This window comes from Suricata suricatta, chromosome 16 (assembly GCF_006229205.1).
Source record: "Suricata suricatta isolate VVHF042 chromosome 16, meerkat_22Aug2017_6uvM2_HiC, whole genome shotgun sequence".
Taxonomy (NCBI): domain Eukaryota; kingdom Metazoa; phylum Chordata; class Mammalia; order Carnivora; family Herpestidae; genus Suricata; species Suricata suricatta.
The window spans coordinates 59097888-59114996 of NC_043715.1; the positions used below are offsets into that span (position 1 = coordinate 59097888).

At 52.3% G+C, this 17109-nt stretch overlaps 2 protein-coding genes across 7 annotated transcripts in view; both read left to right on the forward strand.

Moving 5' to 3' along the window:
* Positions 1-17109, forward strand: part of ZNF324 (zinc finger protein 324) — a 19853-nt gene that overhangs the window by 1173 nt on the left and 1571 nt on the right. The window lies entirely within an intron of this gene.
* Positions 2098-8381, forward strand: ZNF446 (zinc finger protein 446). Of its 6 annotated transcripts, none has more exons than XM_029926424.1 (7): positions 2098-2127; positions 3364-3744; positions 3821-4022; positions 4314-4408; positions 5963-6047; positions 6263-6355; positions 6494-7907. In XM_029926424.1, exons 2-7 carry the CDS (start codon positions 3403-3405, stop codon positions 7018-7020), a joined length of 1344 nt encoding a protein of 447 aa, XP_029782284.1. In that variant the 5' UTR covers positions 2098-2127; positions 3364-3402; the 3' UTR covers positions 7021-7907. The 6 variants fall into 6 exon arrangements, 5 of the variants coding, with proteins under 5 accessions (XP_029782284.1, XP_029782285.1, XP_029782283.1 ...); XM_029926425.1 differs by lacking the exon at positions 2098-2127 and adding an exon at positions 2251-2448; XM_029926423.1 differs by lacking the exon at positions 2098-2127 and adding an exon at positions 2457-2647.

The window sequence follows — 17109 nt, forward strand, 5'->3', positions numbered from 1 at the left end:
ATCTCTGAGAGGCCTAAGGGTATGTATGTGCAGTCTGAGACCCACTGAGGGGCTGGGTACCTGTGCCTCCTTGACAGCCAGAGTGGGTGTGGCCCAGCCAGGAAATCTTGGGAGGGTAGGTAGTGTGGGGCTGTCCCAAGCAGGAACTCTCTCCAGTTCTGAGTCTTTGTGAATCCATTGGGGGAAATCTGAGGCAGGGGTCCCCAGTAGTGGCCAGAAAGATTGACTCCAGCCTGGTAGGTCTCCAGTCCATCCACCTCCACGATTTGGGAGCGCTGTGCCATATACAGTGAACACAGACCTTCCACCCTTCCGTTCTTGCTTTCTGCTATCAGGGCCAGACCTGTCATTTGCTTTTGGAATCTTACAAGTTCTTGTAAGAAAAGGAGTCCTGCTGGACCCACTCCCAAAACCCTTGGATCCAGGTCCTCTGTGCCAGGGCTCCTGGTATCCTACGGGCCTCCGAGCCACTGTCCACCCCTCCTGGACTCATCCTTTCTCCTCTGCTCTGGTACACACTTTTGCGTTACCCCCATCTAACTTTCCCCGAGTGCTTCCATGAGGGTTCCCTGACTAGGTCACAGCCTCAGTTTGCTCAGCTGTGGAATGCAGACAACCCCCACTCTAACTGACAGCTCTTCAGGAGCCCATGGGATTCAAGAGCCAAGGCATGTGTCAAATATGTAGTGGGTACGCCAACCTTTTCTATTGGACTGAAGTTCTCCAGGCCCCTTGAGTTGGGCCTAATACCCTTTCCCATTTCCCCACCAGTCTCCCCCAGTTCCCCATGCTTTTCACCCCTGCAGTCCCTCACTTCACCCTCCTCAAATCCCCCCCCTCAGTACCCAGGACTGGTCAGTGCCCCCTTCCTGGTCCTGTAGGAACAGCAACCATGATTACCTGCTTCCCCCCATGTCTTTGCCTTTACACTGACCTTCTCCAAACCTCTGTAGTCATGTTGGACCTTAGCCTGTCAGGCTAATCCTTCTGCTCTTTTTCCTGAATAGGCTTGAATGTAAAAGTGTCCTTGAGCTCTCTGGGTCAAGATGGTGGACTGAACACATACATTTCACTTGGTTCAGAATCCCACTGAAGGTAGAGATGAGAGTGTTTAAAAACATAAACCCACAAGTATAAGGATGGTCAAGGAGAACAGCAAAGGCATTCTGAAACTAGAAGCAGATGTGGGATCAATCTCTGATTTAGAGAAAGCTAAATACTGATTTGGCACTGGGGGAAATGGACAGAGGTCCCCGGAGGCCTATACTGCAGAACTCCAGAAGGCTTGAGAACCAGCAGAACTGAGGACCTAAAACAGGATGAGGAAGAGAGCCACTGAAGCTGTTAGAGCACCAGTTCTCCCCCATACAGTGAATGGTGGAAGAGTCGTTTCTGGGGAATCCACAGAGTTCCGGTGAAACAACCTAAGTCCCCACAAAACAGCCCGGTCTGATGACAGAAGAGTTGACAAGCCCCAGCCATACACATGGTCAGGGCTTCACTAGATGTGCAAGACCAATGCTGTTGAGTGCTGGCAGCTAGGTATCACAAGAAGCAAAATATCCTTTCCACAGTGATTTTAACAAACTAACTTTGCCTGTTGAGATTTAAACTAAAGATCACTCTTACTAGCTTTGGTACCCAAAGTAAAAGGTTAGTAGCGTCAAAGACTCTGAGGGTATAAATCGTGGGACAGTTTCTTGATGTGTAAATGAGCGCCCACCCTGGTCCGTGTTCCTGCATGTTCTCAGCAGAGGTCGAATGGAGGACGCCAGCAGGGGACTCACTGGGTCATGCTCAGGGTTGGGAGAGAAGGTCGACAGATCAGGCCGGCTCACTGGTCGGACTTCTGGGATCGCCTGCAGGCCATCACGTCTGGCCGCCCAGGAAGACCGGGTGACGCTCTGGCCGTTGCCTTGGAAGCAGATGGATGCGGGCGGGTGTCCTCTAACGGTTACCTAGAGTACTGCTCCGCGACAAGAACGAAGCCTCAAGAGGGGCGGAGATGGGGCGCCACCTCTGAATGGCCATAAGGTCATGCTCCTCCCCCGACTTCACTTGCCTATAGGAGCCGGGTCCGCTGTGCACATGCGCAGGATTCTAAAGTACCCTCCATCACGGCTGTTGGTGAGTCTAGGGCTCGGATGCAGAGGAAGAGCGGTCGCCAGTGAGGGGAGGGAGCCCCCAAACTCCTCGATTCTTCAGATTTCTTTAAAAGGAAAGGCTCTCCTCAGTCCTAAGAGGACTTTAGAGATGAGCATCCGCTGACGGAGGCCGCTCCCGTCCTTGCTTGCTGGGTCTCACGGGAAACGTAGTCTGAAGGGAGGGGGCGTTACTTGTCGAGCAGGCGCGTGATTGGTCGGCGGTCGCCATGGCAACGCGCGAAGGGGCGGGAAGGGCGGGACCCCTTACCGGAAGTGGCCTCCCGGCCCGGACACCAAGGTTGGGGTGAGCGCGGGCCTGGCCGGTCTGGCCCTGGCTTTTTCCATCCCTGGGGACCCGGCCGCTCTGTCCTCTCTGCACTCCAGAGTGCCAGCCCACCTCCCGACGTGCCCGGCGCGCCCTACCTCCGAGCCTTAACTCAGGCCCTTCCACCGCCCACAGGTTCCCCATCCTCTGGCAGGACCTCTTCGTTCCTCTCCCTTTTGTAAGATAGACTCCTGGGGGGCGGGGGGGGGCAGGCCTGGTGTAGCGGGTCTGACAGGCCCCCCAGGTGGGCGTGTTTCGTTCCAGAACCTTTTGAGGGCAGGGACACAGTGTGCGCTTACTATTCCAGGCAACTGCACCTCGTGGTTTTGTTTTGTATTGCTTTTCACGTGCTTGGTACGGGCAGCGTTGAGTCATTCATAGTTCGCGGTTGTCAGCGAGCACTGTCTCCGAGTCCACGCCCTGCCTCTATCCGTGGCGCAGGCGTGCCTCGTACTTATAGCAGCCCCTCGGTGCCCACTTGAGTCAACATGTCCTGATGTCCTGGAGTGTGTGTGAGCTGCTTTCCCTCGGCCTCCCGCCTGACGGACCACTCCCCTCCCTCCACTGGCGGTTACTCTGCCTGGCTCCTGAGCCAGACCCTGGAAACCTGTGATGACTTCTTTTACTTACCTGTTAACCATCGTCTCCTGCAGTTTCGCCGGAAACTCCATTGGGCAACTTGCCTCTAAGCATTCATCTACAAGGCTTTCTTCTGCATTCAGTTCCTGTCAGCAGCCAGCTCCTGTGACCCCTCCCTCCATGAAGTTTTCCCAGCCTCATGCATCCCTCTGGCCACAGTCCTCTCTGAACCAGCCTCAGCCCCTGGGCTGGGCCTGTCTGCCTTACCTTGGCCATGGCCTCTTGGCCCGCACCCTGACCCCTCCTTTCCTGCAGGTCCCTCTTGTTGGCTACAAGAAGACACCCAGTACAACAATGCCATCCCCACTGGGCCCCCCACGCCTGCCCTCTGTGGACCCCGTGGCCACTCTGGAGGAGCCCGAGGCAGCACGCCTACGTTTCCGGGGCTTCTGCTACCAGGAGGTGGCAGGCCCCCGTGAGGCCCTGGCCCGGCTGCGAGAACTGTGTCGCCAGTGGCTGCGGCCAGAAGCATGCTCCAAGGAGCAGATGCTGGAGCTGCTGGTGCTGGAGCAATTTCTGGGCACGCTGCCCCCTGAGATTCAGGCCTGGGTGCGGGGCCAGCGGCCGGGCAGCTCTGAGGAGGCTGTAGCCCTGGTCGAAGGCCTGCAGCATGACCCTGGGCAGCTACTGGGCTGGGTGAGTGTGGCCTGCATTGACTTATTGGAGGAACAGAGCAAGACTAGAGCCCCTGTGACTTGCCTCTCCCCTTCAGATCACAACCCATGTCTTGAAGCAAGTGGTGCTTCCAGAGGCACAGAAGATAGAGGAGTCCTTGGGGAGACCCCACCCTTCAGGGACAGTGGAACTTCTCAGGGCCACCTCTGGGGAGGAACCACAGGACACCCAGATGGAAGGGTCTTCCCAGCTCAGCTGCAGTGTGAAGGAGGAGCCTGATGCTGATGGGCAGGAGATGGGTGAGAGTGGGAGCCACATTAGGTCCTGGGGACTCTTGGACGGTATGTGGACGACCCTAGCTAGCCAGGGTGGGGAATCCTAGGAGGGGTTGTTCTGGGGCTGGGGGTTTCCTAGAGGGGGTGTGAATGTCCTCAGCTGGGACTCAGGAGAGACTGCAGCCTTCAGAGATGGGTCCCCAGGAGGCAGGAGGAAAGGACCGGCTGGCTGCTGGCAGAGGAAGGTCAAAGCTGCAGCACCAACACCAGCTCACCTGCCTGGCTCACCTGATCTTTGCCTGCCTCATTTCCTAGCACCTTGCAGCCCCCCACATCCAGCCCAGTCCCGTGAGGGGTACCCAGCACACCGGGAAGCAGCCTCCACATCCTTCCGACCACCCAGGATTCAGGTGAGCAGCCCCAGGTGGGAGGTACAGGCCCCTAGTGGGAGGACTGTGTCCTTGGTGGCCACTCTGCTGTCAGATTTTCAGGCTTCTTGGCCAGCAGGTTTTGTGCTCTTTGCTGCCCAGAAGTGGGCAGGTGTTAGGGTCCCTCCTGCAGGTTCTAGAGGACAGGGACAGGCTGGTAGTCTCTAAAATTGGGAAGGAGTTGAACCTCAGGCCGTGGGATCTGGTTTACAGTGACTGAAATAAGTAGGAGTTGGTTTCCTCACTTACAAGGAAATGGGGATTTTGATGTTTCCAGCAGTCTTAAGCTGGCACCTGGGGATATGAACCCTCATATACGGGGGAGGAGTCAAGATGACGAACCTTGGCAGGAAAGCCTGAGCTTCCCACAGCAGTCTTGCCTCCCCTGTACCCCTGAGATCAGAATGGAGATGCCTAGGAAATGGCCTGCAGCCACCTCTTTCCTGGGGCTTTTCTCAAAGGCCGACCAGCCCTGGGCCTCGGCCCGCTCGGCATGGAAGCTCGACTGAGGCCCCAGCCGCCTGGAGTGCTTGGCTCCTGAGTGTGGACAGCAGGGGTCCTGTCCTCTCCCAGCAGCTTTGCTCCTAAGCAAAGTGCCCCAGTGGAAGAGCTTGTTGAGATGTGCTTCGAGGCTAAGAAGTCCCTCCAGGCCCTCCGCAGCCTGATGGCACGGTGCGGAACAGCTGGGTGGGGAGTCCACGCCCTCCAAAGCCTCCTGACTTCCGGCCAGTAGCATTCCGGCAGGGGCTGCCACCTCCTTGTCCCTGGACCTTCAGTGGCTTACCTGTCAGGATTGTTTCCCACCCCAGCAAAGCCCCAGATGATGGGATTTGGGGAGGCAAAGAGAGCACACCCAGGGCCAGAGAGCGCGTCACCTGGTAAAGCCTGCTTTAAAGGGTCCTGCATCAACTATCAAAGTTCACCCTGTGGCAGCAGGCACCCCATCACCTGCCCCACATACATCATCTGAGCCCTGAGATGCTTGGCTGCACCTCCTAATGTGAGTTCTCCTGCCCTTGACCTCTCCACAGCCAGGTCCATGCATCTAGGAATGCTGGGAGCCCTCAGTAGCTCCCCCAGGGAGGATATCTGTTACTTTTGTGACCAGAGGCTTGGTGAGAGGTGGCTGGGTCCTCTTGGGTCCCCAGGTCTTTTGCTCTCAGTGCACCACACACTCTTCAAGCCAAGGGAGTGACGCCAGCCACATCTGTCCCCACCCAGGCTCCCCCCAACAGCCTTCCAAGGGTCCTCGGCTCAGTCTGTCTAGCTGGAACGTGGAGGGGGATTCTGAGGGGGACAGGTGCTAGCAGTCCCCCCAGTGAGCCGAAGGACAACCCCTCTCTGCCCTATTTCCCAACCTTCACACACCCTTCTCAGCTTCATCCTTAGGAAGCAAAAGAGCCTCAGGTAACCTGGCCCCTTCCCCAGGTAGCTAGTAAGGTCGTGGCCAGGGGACATGGGAAGGGGAGGGCACTGCAGAACGGCAGAGGATGGGCGGTGGACGGGAACCAAGGGTGATGGGCTGCATCCTGGCAGGAGGAGTGGGGGCTTCTGGACCGGTCACAGAAGGAACTGTACTGGGACGTGATGCTGGAGAAGTACGGCACGGTGGTCTCCCTGGGTGAGGACCAGCCCCGGCCCCTCCGTCGGCGCCCGCCCACCGCCCTGGCTGTGGGGCTCCCTGCCTGGCCCTTTGCTGTGCACGCCTCCCAGCGTTTGCCCTCCGTACCTAGGGGCGCCCTGTCATCTGTCAGGACCCCCACCCCTGCCCCTAATGTGTGAGAGCCCCTCACCGGCCCCATGCCAGAACTGCCACCTGACTGTCCCTCACCCCAGCAGGGCTACCGGCACCCCCACCGGAGTCACGGGTTGAGTCGGAGCCAGGGGTGCTGCGCTCGGGGACAGAGGGTCAAAGAAGCCTCCACCCGGGTGAGTGCCTTTCCACACGATGTGGACTGACTATTGTCTGCTGGAGTGGGAGCTCCTCTGCCCCCACACGCCTGGTGGGAGGGGACAGGAATGTCAAGGACGCTGGGCTGCCTGGGACCACCACCTCTCCTTCCCTAGGAGATGAGAGTGAGAGCCACCGCGACGGTCCACCCCACTACCCAGAGTCCCAGCCACCCCAGGTCTCCAGGCCTGTCACCTGGGAGGGCCCATCTGGGGCCTCCATGTCCCCCAGGGCTACGGTGGGAGCAGTGCTGGAGGCCGGTGCCCCACGGAGGAAGCCTTACACCTGTGAGTTGTGCGGCCGAGGCTTTGACTGGAAATCAGTGTTTGTCATCCACCACCGGACGCATGCGGATGGGCAGGCCGTGCGGACGCCGGCGCCGGCTGTCGGGGGCGTTCAGAAGCTGCTGCCAGGCTCCCGGGAGCCGGGTGCACCCCGCCACCCCCGGCGCACGCCCCCGGGCCCCCGAAGCTATGCCTGTGAGGACTGCGGGCGCAGCTTCAGCTGGAAGTCTCAGCTGGTCATCCACAGGAAAAGCCACACAGGCCAGCGGCGCCACCACTGTGGTGACTGCGGCCGCAGCTTCGACTGGAAGTCCCAGCTGGTCATTCACAGGAAGAGCCACCGGCCGGAGGCCCCGTGAGCGGCTCCAGAAGGCAGCCTCACTGCGGGAGCCGTGGAGCCTGCGGGACCTGGACACAGTTCCTGGGAATCTGGCCCCAGCCTCTCTTGGTCTCTTCTGTGTGGGACACTTGGAGGCAGCAGAGGACACTCGTGAATCAATTCCCAGGCGAGGCCCCTGTCCCCGGTTCAGTGTCCCCAAAACAGCCATCTGGGTGTAAGTGAAAGCACCCACTGCTCCCTCGATAGTCTGGTGAGGCCTGGGCTGCGATAAAGTGCCTCAGCCCGGTGACTTCCAGGCTCCGAGGCCCCCCGGTGGTGACCTCGGCAGGTGGACCAGGCAAGGGCTCTCCCGACCTCTGGGACTTTATTGGCCCCAGGTGGCTGCTTAAAAATTGCTCCTTTCTACTCCTCAAGCTGCTGAGCCCGATGTCTCGGTGTAGACGGTACAGAAAGCTCAGGGGAGCATGCCTGGCTTCTGTTGGCAGACGGATGGAAAACTCATAGCCCTCCACAGTTTAGATTTGTCACAAATTCCATTTTTGTAATGGGGAGTTTCTACGTGAGAATCCTGACCTCTGCTTTCTTGCTGGCCAGAACATCAGCAGTGGCATCCCTCCTGCCTGGCAGCAAGACCACAGAGCAGCCGTGCCCGCGAGAGGGGCCAGCAGCCCTGGTCTCCTGACCCACCTGTTCTTGGGTCGCCCACGTCACTCCCTGGCCTCCTTGTCCTTTGAGCCCTCAAGTCCCAGGTTGAGGGGACACCAAGGGGACCTCGTTTGCAAGTATGGATGGACAAGGAGGGTCCACAAACATGTCACATAGGCCATGTGACTTAAAAGTAATTATTGTTCACTTAGAAGACTTTGAAATACATAAGAGGGCAGAGATTATGAAAATGACCCCTAATCCACTGTCTCATAGTGGTGCTTATTCTAGGTGTTTGCAGGGGTATTTTTGTTTTTTTAATGTTTATTTATTTTGAGAGAGAGTAAGTAAGCAGGGGAGGAGCAGAGAGAGAGGGAGAGAGAAGATGCCAAGCAGGCTCTACAGTGTCCACACAGAGCTTGATGTGGGGCTCGAACTCACGAACTGTGAGATCATAACCTGAACTGAAATCAAGAGTCTGACGCTCAAGTGACGGAATCACCTGGGCGCCCGAAGGGCATTTGTTTGATAAAGCCTCTTGTGGAGCTACCGTATGTGTCATGCTCTTCTCACTCCCTCATGACCCTGTTGTTAAACACACGGTTTTTAATGCCTGGGTGAAAATTCCATTTTCTGTCCAGCACTGTCATTTCTTTTTTTTTTAATTTTTAATGTTTTATTTATTTTTGATACAGAGAGAGACAGAGCATGAGAAAGGAGGGGCAGAGAGAGAAGGAAACAGAACCGGAAGCAGGCTCCAGGCTCTGAGCTAGCTGTCAGCACAGAGCCTGACGCGGGGCTCGAACCCACGAATGTGAGATCTGACCTGAGCTGAAGTCGGAGGCTTAACCGACTGAGCCACCCAGGTGCTCCCAGCACTGTCATTTCTACCAAGCCCAGATACTTCATTTTCTCTTTCATGGTATCCACTACTGTGATGCACCCTCCTGAGCATACACTTTGGTTGCAACTCTGGTTATTTCCTTTTTTTCTTTGTTTTTGTTGTTGTTTTTTGTTGTTTTTTTTTTAAGTATGCCCAATGTGGGGTTTGAATTTACGACCCTGAGGTTAAGAGTTGTGCACTCTAGTGACTGAGACAGCCAAGCGCCCCACCTCTGGTTATTTTCCTTAGAGTGAATCTCCCAAAGTGGGAGTGTTGAGTTTTAGGGAGCATGGGATTTTTGTTTCGTTTTGTTTTTCCCGTAAAACAACACTGGACTCCTTGCCCCAATTCCTAGTCCTCCCCTCACCCCACAACACCAAGAGGCTCTCCAACAAAAAATATGTTTTAACTCAAAATCAGTAAGAAAATGACTACAAACCTAATAGAAAAGTGGATAAAGGCTGTGACTCAGTAATTCTCATCAGAATTGATGGCGCCAACAAACCAGAAAAGACATACATGCTCAGAAAGTAATCAGGGAAGTACCAGTGTTGTGAGGGGCCTGACCTGCCACGTTCACATAACCTGCTCCTGGCATTACGCTCGGTATTCACACCATGGCCGATGTGAATAACTAAGATACAGATTTTACACAATATGATGGGTCTCTCAGTCTTCACAATAGCAAATAAGAACCCTGACGATAACAAGTATTGGTGAGGAAGTTCAGAACTAGAACCTGTAAATATAACCAGCTATCACTCTTGTCATTGGGTTAAGTTGACCTTAAAATATGGAAATTATCCCAGTGGGTGTGGTCTAATCACATGAACGCTTTTAAAGCATGGAGTTTTCTCTGGCTGGTGGCAGAAGAGAAAGTCCAAAAGAGTTGAAGCAGGAGAAGGATTTGATGTGCCGTTGCTGGCTGGGAAGATGGGTGGGCCACATCGCGGCCTCTGGAAGGTAAGAACAACCCGTAGCTAAACAGCCAGCACAGAAGGAGACCTCAGTCTTAGTCCTACAACCAAGGAACTGCAGTCTGTCAACGATCTCGATGAGTTTGGAAGCAGATAATTGCCAGGTCCTCCAGACAAAAGCCCAGCCCAGGCAGCATCTTGATTTCAGCTTTGTGATACTCAGAGCAGAGAACCAGGCAGGAGCTCCCAGACTTCTGACTTACACAACTGTGAGCTAATGGATGGATGTGGTTCTAAGCCACCAAGTTAGTGGCAATTTGTCAAACAGAATAGAAAACTAATACAATAATCTATTGTTGATGGGATTAGTACTGTTCATAGCCCAAAATACAAAACGGGCCTGTATCCAGTGATGAATGGAGTGTGGAATGAAATGGTGATAGTGTTTTTCAATAAAATTGTTAAGAATAAGAAGTGAAGCAAATAATGATTTTGGAAAACTTTGGCAGTATCTGCTACAGCTAAACATATGTCTGCTCTGAGTCAGCAACTCCACTCCAGGCCATGCACCCGACAGAAGTCAATGCATATGAGAACCGAAACACATGTACAAAAACATTGAGAGCAACCATCTATGAAACGCAAAAGATCAGAAAACAGCCCCAAGCCCGCTGCAGTTATCCGTTTATGACCTCTCGGCTCCATATTCTTACCTGCTCTGCGGTCGTGGGCGGACCCTGTAGGCATTTCTCCTTTACAGTCAGCACACCGTTCAGCTTTGTCAGCAGAGGACACTGGAGGAAAACCACAAGAAGGTGTCTTGCTGTTTCTCTTCCTGCAACTGCACATCAGCCTCCGTGCGTGTGGAAGGCATTCTTCTGGCACGCTCGAAGCCTTGGCCTAACCTAGCAACCACCTCACCGTGGCTCTCCTGACGTGGATACCATGCTCCCCAAGGTGCCCTGCTAGCTAGGAGGTTCCCAGTGCCTCTCTCAACAGACACATCGTGCTGTAGGCCTCGTACCTGGTACGTGTAGTGGGACCTTAACTCCCTCGGCGTGCCTGCTCGGAGCCTTGGCCCTCTGCCACACCAAGGTGGCATTTCCTGCTTGGCTTGGGCAACCCAGAGAATTTGTCAGCTCCCTCCTTGAAAGTTTATTCTTACCTTGGGTTCTCTTTCTTGCCCTAGGATTTTTAGAGTTATCCCTGTTATAGTTAATAAATTTTTTTAAGTTTACTGATTTATTAGGGGGGGCGGGCAGTGGGAGAAGGAGAGAGAATCCCAAGCAGGCTCTGCATTGCTAGTGCAAAGCCTGAGACGGGGCTTGAACCCACAAACCAGGAGATCATGACCTGAGCCAAAATCAAGAGTCGGATGCCTAACTGATTGAGCCATCCACATGCCCCTGATAACTTTTTATATCAAATTTGCCCTGTTCAAATTACTGTATGGCTTCTACTTCCTGACTGGACACTCACTGATATACCCACCAATAGCAGTGTGAATTATTGCACTGGATATCCATGCAGTGAAATGCTATGCACACAGCAACGACCAAAAACAAGTGATTGCTGCATGCAACACTGTTGAATCTTCCACACGAATGGAAGGGAGGGGCAGGGTTTGGCCTTACCCAGGGGTGCAGGGTTCTACAGCCTCTCCAGCTTCATCTCCTAGTACAGGACCCTCTGCGCAGGCTCCAGGTCCCCCCACTCCTTCGTGGTGAAGGCCATGACCATGTCCTCATAGGTCACAAATCCTGGGACTGGGACACATCCGTCCACCCAGACCTAGGTCATCTCTCCATCCTTGCTTTGAGCAGATGCAGGGGAGGGGGCAGAACATCCAGGGTTCCACAGTGCCCAGAGTTGAGAGGGACCCAGGCCCAAACCCAGAGGCACTAGAAGAGTGGACACACATTCCCAGGGAGTTCCGTCTTCACCCACAGACTGCTCGTCAGGCCTCGAACCTTTGGGCTCTCCCTGCCCTGAGGACTTGCTCTGCCCTCCCCTCCCCTTGCCAGCCCTTATACCAGAGTCACATTACACCCCATTCCTGACTCCCCAGGCCAACAGCCCTTCCAGTCCCACCCAGAAGTCTCTAGACAACTTAGACTTTATTGGCTCAATGCTACCTAACCCTTCAGAGCTGAAACAGAGGGGTCCCCATAATCTTCATCTGGAGTCCACAATCTGGTCACTCCTCACCCACTCTTGCCATCCTGTTCCCCATATCATGCCACTAGTCCCTTAAAGGAACTGGCTGCCCTCCCACCGCCTCCTCTCCTCCACATTCTTTTTGCCCCGCAACAGCTAAAGGGATCCTGCTAAAGCTTTAGTCAGTACTCCAGGTATATACAACAAAGAATTGAAAAGAGGTACTCAAAACAAGTACATGTACAAAAATGTTCATACTTGGGGCACCTGGGTCGCTTAGTCAGTTGAGTGTCTGATTCTTAATTTAGGCTCAGGTCGAGATCACAGGGTCATAGAATCAAGCCCCACATTGGGCTCTGTACAGGGCATGGAGCCTGTTTAAGATTCGCTCTCTCTTTCTCTCTCTCTCTGCCCCTCCTCCCTATTCACACTCGCTCGCTCTCAAAAAATTACTGAAAAAAAGTTTAATGTGTTAAAAGAATGTTCATACTAAAAAACAAAAACGTTCATACTCAAAATAGCCAAAGGTGGAAACAACCCAAATGTCCTTCAACAGAGGAATGGATGAATAAGTTGTGGAAACCATTCAGCCAAAACAAGGACTGAAGGGCTGACGGACGCTACACCAGGGCACGTGGCGCTCCCGTGCTATCCACGTGCTAAGCCTGCTCCGAGCACTATGCTCACCACTCCCCGCGCTTCCCTAGACCAGAAGCACAGCCATCCCCTCGACAGATGAGGAGACACAGCCCAAGAAAGGCCAGGTCTCCTGTGTGAGGGCAGGGGGCTAGATATACACTGTGCCCCGTACCACTGGCCCCATTCCCTTCTCCTTGGAGCATCAGCTTTGCTTGTGACATATTTTTCTTTCAAAAGATTCAGATATGAATTCAAACTTCACATCGTACAATAAACAAAGAAACAGTTTCCAATCACCTTAAAATAGATAACTTGTAATTAACAGATGTTGATCTGCATAATCCTGTTTTACCACGTAAACCACACCAGGAAAGTCTCACCCCCCATGCCCATCACCAACTCCAACCCCCCCCCCGTGGGCAGCATCTTTTGGGGGATCAAAGGCTTTTCTGGCATCTGCACCGGCCACAGTCTCCTCCCACGATGGCAGCTGCCCGCGGATGGATGCCTCTCCTGAGGAGCCACGGGCGCTCGACGAGACAACTCACTTTTCCAGGAGATGTGGTTTCCGTGGTCTCAGCAATACTAAGGGTATCTGAACAAGCGTCAGCCCAAGGTATGTGCTCCACCCTGCTTCCCACTCTGTGAAGGCCCCACCCATCCTGTCCTGACTCTGCATGGGCTCTGCCTGCCCCAGCGCTAAACATGCCCTGGATACCTCCTCTCCTACCACATCTGCTGTCTCCTCAGATCTGCCCTCTCAAGCCATGAATAACCCCCCATCTTTCCCAAAGATCCCCCCACTCTATGCCCTTCCCAGAAAGTTCTGGCTTGCCTACCCTTCCCAGAAGTCCCCGCCCACCTCATCATTTCCAGAACTCCCGACCCCACCATTTTGAAAGTTTCCCCCTCCACCACAATTTCCAGGAGTTCCTCCCTGTGGTCCTCCTGACATCCAACCTCTCACAGCAGAGACCTGTCCCACAACTCCAACCCATGTGGGTCTGCCTGGCCTTCCTTGGGTGGGTGACATGTCAGGAAACACAGGAGATCCGAACTCAGTGGGGTCACGCTCCAGGGCAGCCAGCAACCATGTCCATATCTCCCCAGAACACCTTCACCAGGGACAAGCAGTCTCAAAAAAAGACCCAAAGAAGGAGGGAGACAAACATGGGATGCCTCTTGTTATCAACATTGTTTATCATTACTACTCCTTTACTGAAAGAGAAAATCTCATCTTGACTCATTAAACCTGAAAGCAGAGGCCCAAACAGCAAATGGGGTGGGGGTGGAGCATTTAACATGAAGAGTCAGGGAAAGGTGGGACAGGAAGACCCCGTGGAGTTGGCTTTTAAGAAACTTCGTCATCTAAGCCATCCCTATAGCCCCTGACTGTATTTGGGAAACTCGCATGCTTGTGTGCCAGGCATGATTTATTCCCTAGGCCAAGAGCTGTTGTTCATGGGATTCATGGCCCAACTACAAGGGCGTCCACCACCGAGTACAGGGGTCCCTGCCATAGCAGCCACCCTGCCAGAGCATGACAAAAGTGTGGTGCCTCTACCACCTTTCGCTTACCCAGTGGGGTTTTTGTTGGGGGATGAGAGGAAGAACTGGGGAAGAGTTCTGACATATGACCAGTGCCGCTGCAGTCTGAATGTTTGTGTCCCCACCAAATTCATGTTGAAGGCTAATCCCCAGTGTGGTGGTATTTGGTGATGGGCCTTTGGGAGATGATTAGGTTATGAGGGCAGAGCTTCCAGGAACGAAATTGTGCTCTCAGAAAAGAGACCCGAGAAGTTTCCTTTTCCTCTTGTACCCTGACCCAGGAATCAGCCTTTCCCCAGACAATGAATCTGACAGTGCTTTGATCTTGGACATTACAGCCTCCAGAACTGTTAGAAAGAAATTTCTGTTGTTTATAAGCCATTGCGTTGGTGGCATTCTGTTACAGCAGCCCAAACAGACTAAGACAACTACCTAAGCATGTTTTGAAATAAAGGTAAGGAGGGGGCGCCTGGGTGGCTCAGTTGGTTACGCATCCAACTCTTGATTTTGGCTCAGGTCATGATATCTTGGTTCATGAGACTGAACCCAAATTGGGCTCCTCGCTCTGAGCATGGAGCCTGCTTGGGATTCTTTCCACCCTCTCTCTGCCCCTCCCCCGCTCACTCTCTCTGTCTCACTCACAAAATAAATAAATAAACAAAAATAAAAGTAAGGAGAGGGGCGCCTTGGTGGCTCATTCAATTGCGTGTCCAACTCTTCATTTCTACTTGGGTCATAATCACATAACTCATGGGATAGAGCCCCATATTGAGCTCTGTGTTGACAGTGTGGAGCCTGCTGGGAATTCTCTCTCTCTCTGCCACCCCCTTGCTCAGCCCCCCCTCAAAATAAATGAATAAATTTTAATTAAAAAATTTTTATGCGTGCCTGCTTGGCTTAGTTCATTAAGTGTCCCACTCTTGGTTTCAGCTCAGGTCATGATCTCATGATTCATGGGATCAAATCTGCATCGGGCTCTGTGCTGGCAGTGCAGAGAGGCTGTACCAAATCCCGCAAATAGGTAAGTGAGCATGAGAACTATCATATGACTTTGTAGTCACACCTGTTTAGGGGCCTCTAGCCTGGGCTGCTCAGCCCTGCAGTGAACCTAAGTCCTGGCCCCACAGCAGTGACCCCATGGACTCCATCCTCAGTATGTCCAGTATGCACTCAGTGAAATGCCATTTCTCTGTTTTTAAATTGTTAGCATGGAGCAGAGGAAGAGGAGGTGTCATGCCCAGAAAGATGGTGCTTGTGACACTTCTGTCCACTACAGGAATAAAGACTGCCAGAGCCATTTCCGGTTGGAGGTCAGACAGTGTGCTCCCATTCCAGGTCTCACTACCTTCTTCTCTTACCTAAGTGATAGAGGTCACGGTCAACAGGGGCAGGGCTCCAAGGAAATACATTGAAAAATGCCAGGGAAGGCAGTTGGGGTCAAGGGAAAAAAAAAAAAAAACGATAGCACTGGAGATATGCTCCCGAGACCCATTCCCACTGAAGACTGAGATTTCATTGGAAGGTTGAGTATGCTCCCCTCTCATCTACCCTACACCAATCAGGGCAGTTATACTTTAACAACAGTGCCCTGTAGCTAAAAGAGATGCAAGACACGGACTCTCTCCAAAGAAGAGTGCTTACCAGAGCACAAAGTCTAGAGAAGAGACAAACACTAGGGCACTAGAGGAATCTGCAGCCTCTAGCACCACTGCTACGGCAAACATTAAACACGGCCCTCTCCCTGTCCATATTACCATAGATCCTCACACAGACCTCCTGTTACCTGGTTCCTTTATGTGTCTGGTCTTCAACAACAAATGACGAGGCATGTCAAAAGGCAAGACAAAAGACAGTCTGAAGACACACAAGGCAGTCATCAGAATGACACGCAGATATGACACAGATGCTGGAATTCTCAGACGGGGGTGTAAAATAGCAATGATGAAGATGTTATGGGCTCTAGATGAAAAAATTGACAAAATGCAGGAATAGATGGATAATGTAAGCAAAGAGATGGAAACTCTTATGAAAAGACTAAAAATTAAGGCTAGAAATAAAACACTATAATAAAAACAAAGAGTGCTTTCAGTGAGCTCATCAGTAGGCTCAACCCGGCCAAGGAAAGAGTCAGTGCTCTGCACAATTCGGCCCAATGCAAGTGGTTACTACTGTCTGTTTTACTTTGACTGACATGGAAACGGGCTCACAGATGTCCAGCCAGGTTTCTTAGAGTCCAGGCACCTGCCACAGACAACACCCTCATATTTCCCTGTCCCCAGTGCCATTGTGTTCAGGGTGGGATGGGACCCAAGTATACCTGTTGGAGCTCTTTTGTGTACACAAGAAGATTTGTTGCTGCTTTTCATTTCCAATTTATGAAATTATGCATTTATTAAACAACAAGCATTTCTCTAAATATTAGGCATCAAGATCCCCTAGTCTAAATAATTACACACTATAGGGATTATTTTATATTATTTTATTTTTTCAAGTTTTTATTTATTTATTATTTTATAGTTTATTGTCAAGTTGGCTTCCATATAATACCCAGTGCTCTTCCCCACAAGTGCCCTTCTCCATGTCCATCACCCCCTTCCCGTTTTCCCCCTCCCCCTTCAGCCCTCAGTTTGTTTTCAGTATTCAAGAGTCATGATTTGTCTCCCTCCTTCTCCCTAACTCTTTTCCCCACCCACCCCTCCCCATGGTCCTCTGTTAAGTATCTTCTGTTAGACATATGAGTGCAAACATATGGTATCTGTCCTTCTCTGCCTGACTTATTTTGCTTAGCATGACACCCTTGAGGTCCATCTATGTTGCTACAAATGGCCAGATTTCATTCTTCCTCATTGCAGTGTAGTATTCCATTGTATATGTAAACCACAGATTCTTGATCCATTCATCAGTCTATGGACATTTAGGCTCTTTCCATATTTTGGCAATTGTTGCAAGTGCCGCTGCTATGAATATTGGGGTACGTGTGCTCCTATGCATCAGCACTTCTGTGTCCCTAGCAGTGCTATTGCTGGGTCATAAGGGAGTTCAACTGATAATTTTTCGAGGAACCTCCACACTGTTTACCAGAGCAGCTGTCAAGATTTTATTTTTAATTAATCTCTACACCCAACATGGGGCTCAAATTCACAACCCTGAGATCAAGAGTTGCAAGCTCTACTGACTGAGCCAGCCAGGTGCCCCTATAGGGATAATTTTAAAATAAGAAATTAAATGTCTCCAAACATTCAAACACTGAATGAAAAATTAGTGCCTCTAGGGTTGGATAAAATCACAAATTTAATACATTAAACTTTCCTAATTCTTT

Excerpts from the sequence above, each read along its gene's own strand:
- ZNF446 (XM_029926421.1), top strand. The coding sequence starts at position 3,082 with ATGACTTCTTTTACTTACCTGTTAACCATCGTCTCCTGCAGTTTCGCC. Across the intron at positions 4,409-5,962 it reads TCCGACCACCCAGGATTCAG|GAGGAGTGGGGGCTTCTGGA; the intron begins GTGAGCAGCCCC and ends GCATCCTGGCAG. Across the intron at positions 6,356-6,493 it reads TCAAAGAAGCCTCCACCCGG|GAGATGAGAGTGAGAGCCAC; the intron begins GTGAGTGCCTTT and ends CTCCTTCCCTAG.